This window comes from Montipora foliosa, chromosome 5, assembly GCF_036669935.1.
Source record: "Montipora foliosa isolate CH-2021 chromosome 5, ASM3666993v2, whole genome shotgun sequence".
In the NCBI taxonomy this organism is placed as follows: Eukaryota; Metazoa; Cnidaria; class Anthozoa; order Scleractinia; family Acroporidae; genus Montipora; species Montipora foliosa.
This window is the reverse complement of record NC_090873.1, coordinates 34475774-34489418: the sequence shown is the minus strand read 5'-3', so window position 1 is coordinate 34489418 and position 13645 is coordinate 34475774. Positions and strand designations below refer to the sequence as shown.

At 40.9% G+C, this 13645-nt stretch overlaps 1 protein-coding gene across 1 annotated transcript in view; it reads left to right on the top strand.

Moving 5' to 3' along the window:
- The window catches only part of LOC138004038 (probable ubiquitin carboxyl-terminal hydrolase MINDY-4), a 31358-nt gene that overhangs the window by 2887 nt on the left and 14826 nt on the right, over positions 1-13645 (top strand). The window contains exons 5-13 of the mRNA XM_068850428.1: positions 450-969; positions 2162-2226; positions 3850-3906; positions 6221-6254; positions 8048-8120; positions 9261-9322; positions 9966-10082; positions 10500-10585; positions 12509-12610. Of these exons, the coding sequence (XP_068706529.1) occupies positions 450-969; positions 2162-2226; positions 3850-3906; positions 6221-6254; positions 8048-8120; positions 9261-9322; positions 9966-10082; positions 10500-10585; positions 12509-12610 (1116 nt within the window). The remainder of the gene's footprint in view (positions 1-449; positions 970-2161; positions 2227-3849; positions 3907-6220; positions 6255-8047; positions 8121-9260; positions 9323-9965; positions 10083-10499; positions 10586-12508; positions 12611-13645) is intronic.

Sequence of the window (13645 nt, the reverse complement as noted above, 5' to 3'; positions counted from 1 at the left end):
ATGTGTTGTCATGACATGTTAATTATGACAACATGGCAAGTTGAAATTGTCACTACTGTATGTTGTATCTTCCCCCCCCCCCCCCCCCACATCCTGGTTAGGGATGGGGATCACTTGGGTCCAGATTGGAGATAGCTCCAATCGCCTCTACTCAAAATAGGATAATTTGCTCTCACCACAACAGCATTATTGAAATGTCAAGTGTATTTAGCATTGAGGGACCAATTGCTATCAAATCAAATCAAAATCATAGGTTTGTTTTGAGGACAGGGGAAAACCAGAGAACCCAGAGAAAAACCTCTCAAAGCAGAGTAAAGAAAAAACAAACTCAACCCACATATGGCATAGAGTCTGGAAAGCGAACCCGGGCCACATTGGTGGGAGGCGTGTGCTCTCACTACTGCACCACTCTGCTCCCAGTCTTTTTTACATTTTTATGTTCATTTCAGAGACAGCAGAAAGGAGAGCAGAATAAAGACAACTGCACAACCATCAAACAATGAACTTGATACTCACTCAGACAAACAAGATGACGGAAGAGACCCTGACCAACTCTTAAAAAGGCCAGAGAAGCCTGCAAACAGTGTCTCTCCTTCTAAAACAAGCACTAAACTTTCTAGTAGAGACTCAAGATTGCCGGATCATAAACAGAGAGAGGAAACTAATAAGGGATTTCTGGACTCGTCAGACGTGGGAAGTATTGTACAATCGGATGGAGGCACATCTTTGTTATTTAGTGATCAGGCTGCAAAAGCAAAGAGCAAGAAAAGACTTAATAGCAGTATGGGCGGGCCTGTTGTCAGCTCTGGTCTGGCTGTCAAAAGAGATCAGAGGACTCGGCACAGCACAGGAAGGCTGAGCAATAGTTTGACCAGCAAACACGTTGGAAGTTTATTTGGTGACGAGGAAGGACAGAGCAAAGAAGAAGATCATAAACAGTCTAAAAAACAGGAGAGACTGGATAATAATGTAAGGAAAGCTTCTAAGTTGTGACATAGCAGGGCCATAGCAAAGGGGGGGGGGAGTTTGGGTGGGAGGGGGAGGGGAGGGGAGGGGAGGGGAGGGAAGGGGACAGACTCCCCAATATATTTGAAAGACACCTCTGGTCATCAGCCATACTCACTTTTCACTGGTCTCGTCATTCTTGGTAACGATGTTGAGCTGACAGACTGAAGAATTTATTTGCTTCTTTACAGAGCTCTTCGATAAAGAGAAGTTAAACAATAATAATTATTTAACCAAATACGCTATTAAACGCTTCTGATCAATAATTTCAGTCACTTAGAAATCGCTGAAATCTACTCTTGGAAGGCAGGAAATTATACGTACAGTAAAGTCTATAACCAAAAAACAGAAGAAGAGAAGAAAATACATGTAGAAGCTCGCACCTTTGGTGCTCAGAATGTTTCCTTCGCCTAATTAATTCAACTATGCCATGGCCCTGTTTAGTAAAAAGTATGTAGATAGATAGTCTGCACACAACATTTGTACATTTCATTATTATTGCCCTCTGTGTCTCTAGAAATCGATCGTAAACCACGTGTTCGGAAAGAGGCGTTCAAGTACTATTGTTATACCTCCCAACTCCAATCCGTTTTCCGATGAGAGGAGAACGTGTCACGTGTCAGGGATCAACCTCACTAACTCCCTAAGGCAGACAAAACTCGTTAACTTCCTAGGGAAACAACGACTTGAACTTTCGACTCGCACGTGATCAGGTCATGCACCTTTGAAACAGCGGCAAATTCCGTGTAAAAATCCGCGTATCGTTCTATTTTGAGTTGGGAAGTGTAACAAAACACTTAGTGACTGGCCCCACGGGAAACAGTGAATTTTGTTTCCCCTCGGCACAAAACTCACTGTTTCCCGTGGGGCCAGTCATTGAGTGCTTATTGAAGGGTACGTGGAAAATAATCGCAGAGGAGAGCGAAGAACCAACACCCTCAACGCCCATGTTGTTCAATCCGGAAATCGAACCCGAGACTGATCAGTGGAATGAATGTAGTCTACTACTGCGCCAACTCTTCTCTGCGTCGCGTTTTTCTCTCCAGGAATTTCTCTGACGGAATTCAGTGGGAGAATTTTAACGTCTCACTTTTCCTAATTAAGACTTGACCACTGTTTCTATTAGTGAAAACATTTCCATTTCTATTTTCAAAAGGTGGATAAACGTCCCAGTGTAAACGATTTCCCATTGGATGAGATGGGTCAACATCGGCATCACCAGTAAGTCTGTTACTCTTTAAACTACACTTAAAATGAAAACATGTATTTTATCAGGGGCACCCAACGAGAATATAGTTCAAAACCACTTAAACATAGCATTGTTAAGCGTATTTTGGTATTTAAACGGTAGATATTGGCATATTTTAATCCCCTAAAAATTTTTTATCTGTTTGGATTTCCTAGCTGAAAGTCTAGTGATCCGAAAATTATAGGGATCAAAACTTTCCTTTTCGAAAATTTCAGCCAGAAAAAAGGCTCCCGAAAATTCTAGGTGACCTTTTTAGGGTATAAATCCGTTCAAAATGGGCAATTATACCATTTTTTAGTTGTTCGAAAATCCTAGGACAGGTAGGCAAGCAAGAAATTTTACAACAATTGTTCCGAAAATTCTAGATCTCAAATCGTCTTCCGAACAGATATTTTCCGAAAATTGACGTTGGGTGCCCCAGGTTTATTTCCGATGTTTATTCGGGGACTCGGGGATCCTGGGAAAGAATCCAAGTGCTTCAAGAGTGGAACCTACGATCTTGTGATCACAAGTTCGGATGCTCTACCGAGCGAAAGGAAGCTACGTGTTCAATTAGTGTTCTGCTACACTGCTAGGACTGGATTTGTCGAAATGGTGCATTGCTGCAATTAAAGTCAAGCCAGAAAAGCCAGCCTAGCTTCCACGAGTCTCCGAGTCTCTGAATTCTTTGACTACTGCGCATGTCTTCTATAGAATGCGCGTTTTCCATTCTCGTCACCAGAACCTTGGATCGATAAGGCTCTGGGAAACTCTATCTAGGAGAAAATGCGCCGTAGGGCTCTTATAGCCAAAAACTGGTTATTGGAACCTTACGGCGCCTGCTCACTCCTCGCCCTAACATGAATGCACCAATTAGAGACGCTTTTGATTGTTCTTCACGAAAACCAATGAGAAGACACTTTGTTTCGGGGTTCCCCAGAGCTCTTCTCTCGCTAGGTCAGTCAAGGGAAGGGCTCTGGGGTCGAGATTGGCGCGTTTTCTAGCTTCCGCGCAGAACATTTAGGGGCAACGAATGAGAATTAATCTGCAAATTCCTACGCGAACACGAAAATTTGGTTTTGTAAACGAGTTGAGAAGGAAGGTAAATTTACGAGCTAACGAATGGCTAACTCTCGAAACGTCCGCTCGAAAATCTCATTTACCGTAAAGGGCTATGTCACTCAAAATTATGCGATTTCATGACACCCAAAATGCCCAAAAAGTAGAGTGAAACATTGCAATAATCGCGTTAAATTGTTGAACAACACAAAAGAAATACAGCAAAAGAAAAAAGAAGCATGGATGGACACAAGTGAACAAGATTGAAACGGATTGCATTTGGGTAATCTTGAAAATAGTCGGTGACCCGACGATTTTCAAGTTTATGGCAAATCGCCTGTATAAAGGCCGTTTTTGCTCAGAAGCACTTTGTTTGTGGTGTAACGATAATTTTATCAGTAAAGGAATTCCACATTAACGTTTTCGAGTTTTAAACTAGTGATTAACTAAGGATTTTCCCTAAACACCCTAAACTACTAAAATAACGTGGCATATCCCATTTAAAAGAAAATGTTCGTGCTATAAACACAGGCTGATCCACTTGGTTGTGTTATTAGAGCAGATGGTTCACCCATAAATTCAAGAACAAACAGATCTCCCATGAATTCCACAAGGTAAGCTTCTGTCATCTACACAGATACCACATAGCTATGTGTAACCGTCTGTACAGGATGCAGCTATGATGTAGTTAGGGTTTGGGACCATTGTTTCTATACCCTGGGAACAGTGGATTCTCGTCCCTGAATCTCCTTAGGTAGTGAAATGAGAATTAGCAAGCGATCTGATCCGCTCTGACTCAGGGACGAATACATTAAAAACTGAAGCAACTAGTTTGCGATCCAGTTTTCCTTTTATTAAACCCACCAGGTACAGAAAGTCGCTATAGTAATTGACAAGTGATATTCTATGGAAGCTCATGTTTGATAGAGAACGGAGCGCTTGCTGGCGCTTATCAGTTCCAAAGCGTATTTAACAGACGAGAATCCACTTCTCGCTTTTAGTTTTTCTGCTGCATGTTGATTAGCCTAGTCGTTTCTCTCCCCCGAAAAGTAGCGTCTGCGAAACCGAGCTGCAAAACGATTTCTGTGACGTAACTACTTTTGTTTTCTTTTGGGCCAATCATATTGCATGAGAGAAAAGACACTGGAGTGGTCTCAGCGCTCCCTTTGGGCGAGCCTGTTTACCGGCGAGATCATTAGCTGTGGCCTTCGAAATGGCAACTGTGAACGAAACTCCAAAGAAGATTCCCTGGAGTGGCGAATGTTGTGTTCTTTGTCGGACAAATTTCTCAGTTACAAAGGAGAAGATAAATATATCTGGAAAGAGTGCTTTGGATATCTCGTCTTTGATACTTCGAGCAACGAAGGTCGATTTGTCGATACATGTGGAACACGAGAAGTTGGCTATCTGACGCATGAAATGTTACAATCGACTGACACGATACAAGAATGCCGTACGTAAAGTGGTCGAGATTGAGGAAGAAATTAAAGGAGAGTTTGATGGTGACATTTCACTTCGTGTTAAGAGGTTGGCTAAAGATCAAAGCAGCGCACCGGAAGCGAAGAAAAGTCTTGAGTTTTGGTGACGCTCGCTCGAGTGTTTGGCGGTCTACTCTAACTCTTAAAGTAAAACCACCCAGTAAAATCGCCACGTGTGGCGTTGAAAGCTCCATAATAAGCCCCATTGCTTTGGAGGTTTTTAGCCATTCACCGATCCTGTCGCCTGCACCACAAAACTTCGTTAAACTTCGCTTTTTCAGGGGAGAGAAACGACCGCCGGAAGTACGTCTGCGTTCGCAGGTTACATGTTGATTTGTGACCAATGTTATTCAAACCAATCCAGATATCCAAAGTGTGACTTGTCCGGCATTGCAACTTTCTTTAGCTTGCAAACTCTAAACGTCAGAATCTAACCTTTAGAGCTCTGGTGCTGATTTACAAATGTCTTAATTCAATAGGTCCAAAGTACATTGCAGATTTTCTGAATTTAAGGGATGTTGGTTATAATCTAAGGGTTAAGGGAAGTAACCTGTTACAGCGGCTCATAACCACTGAGTGGATGCATGGATCCATTTCATTTATCAGTAGACTAATAGTAATTTGTAGAATAAGCTACCGCTATACAGTAGAAACTCCGATAATGTTAACGTGTTTAAAATGGCTCTTCCTAAGTTCAATTTAGAATCTTTAAACTAGTTTTTGTAATGCCTTTTTGCACAAATCCCATGATACAGTTCATGTTGGGGGCTATTTGCATTAAAACAATTGATATCCAGTTCACTGAAGCATGATATAGTCCCAAGGGTAAATGACTTGGATTGTTTTTATGCAAAGGACAAGCCCCAAACCCCCCCCCCCCACACAAAAAAAAAAAAAAAAAAAAAAAACCGTTGCATTATGGGAATGGGAAAGTAGTGAATTAGGTCATTTTTATCATTATTCCTATTTCTAATCCCAAAAATTTGACAAGATTATTCAGAAAAACGTCACAAACTATGATAGCAAAGAATGAAATAGAGTCTATTTTATTCTTTGCCATCATAGTTTGTGACGTTTTTCTGAACAATCTTGTCAAATTTTAGCTCTTTTCTAAATGATAGATTTTTATACAATGATATTTGTTGTAATAGATGTTAGTTCTTAAATAGTTACATGATAGTTTTCCTACACGTGCACGTTTGTACGAGTTTTTGTTAACTCTTAGGTGTTTACTTGTATAGATAATAAAATATTACTTACTTACTCACTCACTTACTTATTTGCTTACCCCTGTCAAACATTCCCGGCGTTAAAGTTGATCGAAATTACTGGATGTGCCTCATTGGTCCACTAAAGTGATTAACACCAGTGATAAACGACACCCTGTGTATGAAAGTTCGAATGTTTTTGGAAGGCGCTGTAGAGACCTGCTCTTTTTCTCTTCTTGCAGGAACCAACACGCTACCAATTCTAGGTCGCAAAAGGTAACTAAAGGATTTATAAATAAACAGCCTACTGCAAATAAAATGTACTTCTAACTAATGACGTCGTTCTTAACCGTTTGGAAAAGTCATCTTTACAAATTTTCAACATTTGCTTCAGCATGCATTTGACGCTGTGTTGAACCAAATGTTCGGAGCGTTTTTAAACAGGTAGTTCACCGTTGTCGAAAGAGTGTTCAATCAAATTTGAGCTAATTTAAACTTTCATCGATCCAACATCTTGTTCCTTTTAACGATTTTTGAACACAGAATAGCAGCCCGTCAGGGGCTGCGGAGTGGGAGGTGCTGGGGGTGCTATAGCCCCCCCCCCCCCCCCCCACTCTCCTACTTTTTCTACAGTGTTTTTTTGGCTTGATCAAAGACTTAATAATTTACACTACACCTACCAAGACCTAGCCCCCCCCCACCCCCCACCCCCAAACTTTCAAACGTACTCCGCGGCTCCTGAGCCTACGTATATCTGACCAAGCCCCTGAGGAAGAACGGGCTCGTTTTTCCACGGGGATTGGGTTCGACTACACGTAGGCTGACAGGCCAAACTCACATCGGGCAGTGAAATTTAAAGTACACCGAAACTTAAATATTTTTCGTTCATTATATAAATCTCCCCATCCAAAGTAAACACGTTTCACCATTGTTACCCAGAATTTCGCTTTTTCTGTTCTGCGCAAACCATGTTAACTTGGCAGAACCGGGCAGTAATTTGGACCAACAACCTTGATGGGAGAGGCATGGGTCTATTCTCGATTTAACATCACAAGGTAAAGGTAAAGTCTCTGTTACGAGCCTGAAGGCATTCCTGCATTCCTGCATTCCTGTTTTCAGAAGGCCCATTAAGGCCGGCGCTTAACTCCGGTTTCCGTAGCATGAAGCGACTAGGAGTATTTATGCTCCCCCCTGGATGGGATGCTAGTCCATCGCAGGGTTACCCCCAGCATTACGCCGGTACCCATTTATACACCTGGGTGGAGAGAGGCACCGTGAGAGTAAAGCGTCTTTCCTGTTTTCAGAAACATATTGCATTGCAAAGGAGTTTGTGACGTAAAATTGAGAATAGACCCATACCTCTCACATCACGGTCGTGGGTCCAAATTACTGCTAGTTTTGATAACTTTGCGCGTCGTGAAATTCCGCATGCCCAGCAGATAACAAGCGAAATTTTGAGGTAAGAATGATAAAATATGTTTGCTTTTGGTGGGGAGATTAATATTGTAGACGACAAATATTTGAGTTTAGGTGGACTTTAATATGGTCTTTATCGTAAACCTGAAGAGAGTCTGGTTTCGCGGCAATTGAAGTGTTGGCTCTTTTGTTGGCACGATGTTGGAACCTTTTCAACGACCTGGGCACAACTTTGCTTTTGCCTTTCAGCAATTGGCCGTTTTATAAGTAACCTGTCTTGCGCAGGGATAAAAATGAACCAAATTTTGATTGACGCAAAATTAAGGCTTAAAGTTTAATACTTCATTTGACTGCCGTAAGACTGGTTTACATACGGGTATTGAACTACAAACCTGTTTTGGCCAAATCGGAATAGATGAAGGCAATGCCACGAACCAATCTTTACTCGGAAAAAGTATTCGTAGTCCGCGCCAAGCGCTGAAAAGATACAGAGAAATACAGAGAAAGTATAATACGGGTAGTGTATAAGGAATCATTTTCCTCGCAAAGTGCTTTAAAAGAACTAAGCAGTGGTTGTTATGCTCTCATATTGCCTGTATCTTTTTCCCTGCATCAATATTTTTCTGAGTTCAATCCTTCCCTCTCTCTTTTAGGGTAAAAATGGTGATCTCTTGTTTGAAGATATTGATGATGATTTTGATCAAGAACTTGCACAACTATCATTAGGTAAGTCATCGTAATATGCAATCCACAGTTCAGATGGATATTTCACATATTGTCTCAATGTGACAGTCACATGACCGGAGAACGATCACGGCAATATAAATCAGTGCGTTTTCATTACTGTCAAAGTCGCGATTTTCTTGAAATAAAAGGATATGAAAAATTTGGAGGGTAGGTGTTTTGATAAACGGAATGAATTTTCACGGTTTTTTTTTAAACGTTTTTACGTGTCTAGTTAAAGACTTGTCTCTAGTGGTTCTTGAGAGTTGTTTCTTTTGCGTGGGCGGCACCACTTAATTAAGGTAGCTCAAACCAGTTTCAACGCTTTCAAGACACCTTGTTATTAGAAGGATTGACACCACAACACTTTATTACGTAATAGCAATGTTATGGTACCATGTGAAACATCAACTATTGCTGAACAAGATACAGTCATTTTTGTGGCGTAACAAGTTACCATGGCAACAGGAAAGCCTTGCAAAAACACCCTATATTTTGGCTTTAGTTGCTCATATCTGAAAAACGAACTAAGTGACCCCAATTTTTTATTGCTCAAAAGTGATTAACAGACCAAGATGAAACTCTCTGCAAAGTTAAAAGAAAATATGTGGAGCGGATTCAGGACTACCTTAAATTTTCAATTATTTAAGGTGGCTCTGAATCCGCTCCACAGACTTTTTTAAACTTTGCAGAAAGTTTCATTCTGGCATGCTGATCACATTTCAGAAATAAAAAATGGGGGTCACCCAGTTCGTTCTTGAGATAAGAGCAGCTAAAGCCAAAATATGGGGTGTTTTTGCAGGACTTTCCTGTTGCCACGGTAACTTTTATGTCACAAAAATGACCGAATCTTTTTCAGCAAAAATTGGTGTTTGATATGATGCCATAATATTGCTGTTAAGTAATAAATTGTTGTAGTGTCAATCCTTCTAATAAGAACGGTTCTTTCAAGTGCTGAAACTGGTTTGAGCCACCTTAACTTTTTTTATCGAAAATACGGCGACTTTTTGTTTGAAAACAGAAAGGGGCTCCTGGCATTCCCCTCACATTGGACCTGACTTTTACTTCTTCGTCCAACACGCAAATAAAGTGATTTCGTTACAATGAAGGTATACATAACACTGAGATTTGTATTTGCTTTAGGTCCGAGGAAGATTGCACCAGTTGATGTTGAAAGTAAACCGATTTCATTAGAAACGGCAATGGTAGGTGTCACTCATGTACCTGTGTACGTCTTTTTCCTCAGTCCCTCGAGTGTAACGCGTAAAAAGAAAATTGACGCGCGAGAAGCGCCCGCGTGGAGCTCTCCCACATTTTGCGCGACCATTCCTCGCGCGTCACGCTAGACTGACGAAGAAACAGAGGTAAAACAAGCGTACGCACCAGTGCCGAATTGCTTTATGGAGAGTACAAGATACATACCGATGCTAGCAAGTTTGTTGACAGTCTGAACGCGCAAGAAGGCTTGTCTACTTATATTCACAGAATGGGTCATATTGACCAGAGCTACGCGCCCTGGAGAGGAGCTGCGGTTACACCCTGTTCAAATCTGAATCTACAATTTCGGAAAAAAAATATTCAAATGTTTTCAACTTAAAAGCCGCCCTTTCCCCTCCCCCAAAAATCAATGTTAATTTATCTTGGTCGCAAATATACTGTTAACAAATGACAATACTCAGCAACATTAACTGAGGGGGGAGGGGAATTCTTCCATGGGTAGGGGTGGGTGAAAATGAAGGTGAATTTGCGTCATTGTCTCAACAGTTTTGTGCAAGATTATAGTTAAGTACAAAGACACCTCATTGCAAATTGCTCTGCCTCAAGAAAACAATTTGTATTCACCTGTAGGGATTGAAAACCTTGATATTCGGCAATGCCAAGGCAAGTTTTACGCCTGAATGGAGAAATCAGAGCTTTTCGTTTTGCGACTTGTATGGGTTGGATTACGGAATTGTGCAGCTGAAGGTAAGTGTTTTGTTTTTCCTTTTGTTGTGATTCGGTGACTTGGTTTATTGTCTTCCTTCCAAGACGAGCCTTCCTTTTAGCAATTTTTCGTTAGTCAGCGTCTGTTTTTCACCCAAAATTTATAGACATTAATCTTGACAAGCAAATTACAGTCGTCGTTATCAACGTCGTCATCGTCGTCGTCATCATCATCGTCATCATCATCGTCATCACCGTCATCATCGTTGTCATTATCGTCATCATCGTCGTCATCATCGTCATCATCATCGTCATCATCGTCATCATCGTCGTCATCACCGTCGTCGTCATCATGATCATGGTAACCATCGTTGTCGACGTCATTAAGTCTGTCGTGTTTTGACCCCTTAGATTCTTTCAGAATGCTAACGTTTAATCATTGATGATCTCTGTGTTCAGGGCGGACCTTGTGGGGTGCTGGCTGCTGTCCAAGGATTCGTATTAAAACATTTGTTGTTTGGATTGAAGAAAGGAGATATCAAAAAGTATGTCGATCAGTTTATGCCCAATCCATATTCTATAATGCAAAAGATATTTTCTAACTATAAAACAGTAAAAAAGGAAAAGGTGAAATAGGGTATTCAATAAGGGAAGGTTTATAATTACTATACAGTACTTATCCGTTCTTGCATACATTAATAGAGATATTAATATTTATTATACAGAAAAGCGGGTAGCGATGTTTCACAGTATTTCACCTTTATTGCGAATGGAAGTACAATACTAACTTCTTACTAACCGAGCGCGAGGGCCGTACTGGGGAATATTGGCCCGAGGTCGTGTCAGTACGGACCTAGCGCAGCGAGGTCCGTACAAAAACGACCGAGGGCCAATATTCCCCAGTACGGCTCGAGCTAGCTCGGTTAGTAGGTAGTTTGTTATATGGCTTTTTAATTACCTTTTGCTTTGTTTTTGCAAGCCCGTAATCGGCCCGTGGGCATTACGGGAGAATAATGCCCTACAATTCAGTCACAATTAGCCAATCAGAGCGCGCGTTATATCGGCTACAAACACAAGCCATATGATAAAATACAATACATACTTAATTGACCGCTCCCCATAGGGGCTTTCAGGGCCAATGAAACACAACGAAACAACAGAACAGAACAATAACAACAACTGTTAAAAATTCCAACTGGCCGGAGGCAAATCAGTTGGCTATTTACAAATGCAGCTGGGAAGTTGAACCAGGGACTACCAGGAACAAAAATTTGGTTTTTATCAACGGAGTTGATAATGTAAATTGGCCACCGTACAGAGATTCTAAAAGCTGACGTTTCGAGCGTTAGCCCTTCGTCAGAGCGAATCCGACGCAGCATCACAGTTTCTTTAGAAACTACCCCTTCATTCATTTGTTATTCAACCGCTGCGACCACTAACCTTGTGTTCTAGTATTTTTTAATCCACAGATTTCTAACAGGAGTCCCAAGACGACGATGCCAAGCTTTTTAAAAAAAAAAAAAAAAAAAATGGATTCGCTCTGACGAAGAGCTAACGCTCGAAACGTCAGCTTTTAGAATCTCCTTACGGTGGCCAATTTACATTATCAACTCCGTTGATAAAAACCAAATATTTGTATACTACTTCCCCACCGACGCAGCATCACAGTTTCTTTAGAAACTACCCCTTCACTACCAGGAACAAATTCAAACGAGTGGTCAGAGCGGGTCTTGAACCCGGGATCCCCGGATCTCAAGGCAAGCGCCCTAACCACTGGGCCACACTGCCTCCTACGTCGAAATGCTGTTGCAAAAAAGTATTTACGATTTATTCTTGGAATACACTGATGAGTCAGGTGATGCTCTACAGGTGTTTAAACTATTTTTCTGAGCAAAGATCGTCTCAGTTTATGGGACAACTCAAGGTGGCTCAAACCAGTTTCAACACTTTGAAGAGACACTCCCTTTAGCGATTGACGGTACGACACTGTACCACGTGACAGCAATGTTATGGTACCATATGAAACACCGATTATTTCCAAACAAGATGCGGTCATTATTGTGACGTCATGAATAAGTTACCTTAGCAACCGGAAGGCCCAGCAATAACACCCTATATTTTGTCATTAGTTGCTCATATCTAAAAAACGAACTCTTTGATCCCTATTTTTTATTGCTGGAAAGTTTGAAATGAAACTTTCTCCAAAGTTTAAAAAACAAATCTGTGGAGCGGATTCAGAGCTTCCTTAAAAAATCACACATGAGCAACTAAAGAGAAAATAAAGGGTGTTTATACAGGGCTTCCCCGTATATAAGTTGCAACGATGACTTATTACATCACAACAATGGCCGCATGTTGTTGAGCAATAATTGGGTTAGGGCCCTCAATATTTAAGTTCCTATTGCCCGAAAATTCAGTGTGTTAGTAAAGGTAACACGATCACATCACCATTCTGTTTTTTTGTAAAGGAAACTTCATCCGTCATCACGTGATAGAACCAAGGCTTTAGCGTCTGCTTTAAGTGACATATTGTGGCGAGCTGGAGACAGTAAACGGGCTACAGTGGCGTTGTAAGTTGCGAAGCAATTGCTCTACTGTAGATAATGATCTTCACCTTGTTCAAGCATTAAAACATTGTCTTTGTATTTACAGAGATCCGAAGATGACGCCTTAGTTTTATCGCCAATAACCCTAATTTTGCTTTGAAAATAGTTTTGTCTTTTTGTCTTTGTCTTTTGTCTGGGATAGAATTGGTTGCCCGGCCATTGGGAAAAAAACTATCCAAAGTCCTGGACCAAAAGAGTTGAGAATTTTCCCGTTTTTCGAACTTTTGGACCATAACGTGACAAGAAGGCCAACATCGATCAACTTATTTTTGGTTTTCACGTCTCGCAAGTATCACGGAAAGAAAGAATAAAATTGTTTACCATTCAATAAATTAAGTCAAGAAATTGAGATATCGAAGAAGAGTAATAAATAAACAGCGCGTGTCAAAGTTTTAGGGCTTTGCGATATTCCAAACTCGAGTTATTCTGCAAAGTTTGCAGACTCCATGTGAGGGAGACCAACATTGCAACATGGCGGCCGGAAACCAGTGGAAACATCTGGAGTTTACTTTGGCTTTCTCAAAACATTTTTTCTTTCTGCTAAACTTGAAAATATCCGCATAGACATTTCTCTTAACACGTTGGTTATTCAAAACTCGAAAACACAAGGAGAATCGATATTTTCGTGTACGTTACATGTTCAGATGTCACGCATTATTTTCCAAACAAAGCATGCTACCGAGCTGAAAACAGGCCAGCAGATATATCTTTAAATGTCTTTTACCCGCTGAAGGTAAAAACTCTAAATTAAATTTTAATTTTAGTTTTTTTCTGACCTCACGTAAAAACCAAGAATTGTTTTCACGTTGCCAAAACTGAAGCTTGCGGCACCGTCTTTTTGGGACCACTTTGGCGCTAGAGCTTCGTATAGACAGTGAGATAGGGGTAAAAAGAGAGCTTCCTTCGATATTATGTCGCAGGAGAACTTTTAAAGTAGGTTTTACAACATTGCCACAACGATGTCCGAACTCTTACGCTAAGATCAAGATTTGGTCTCAA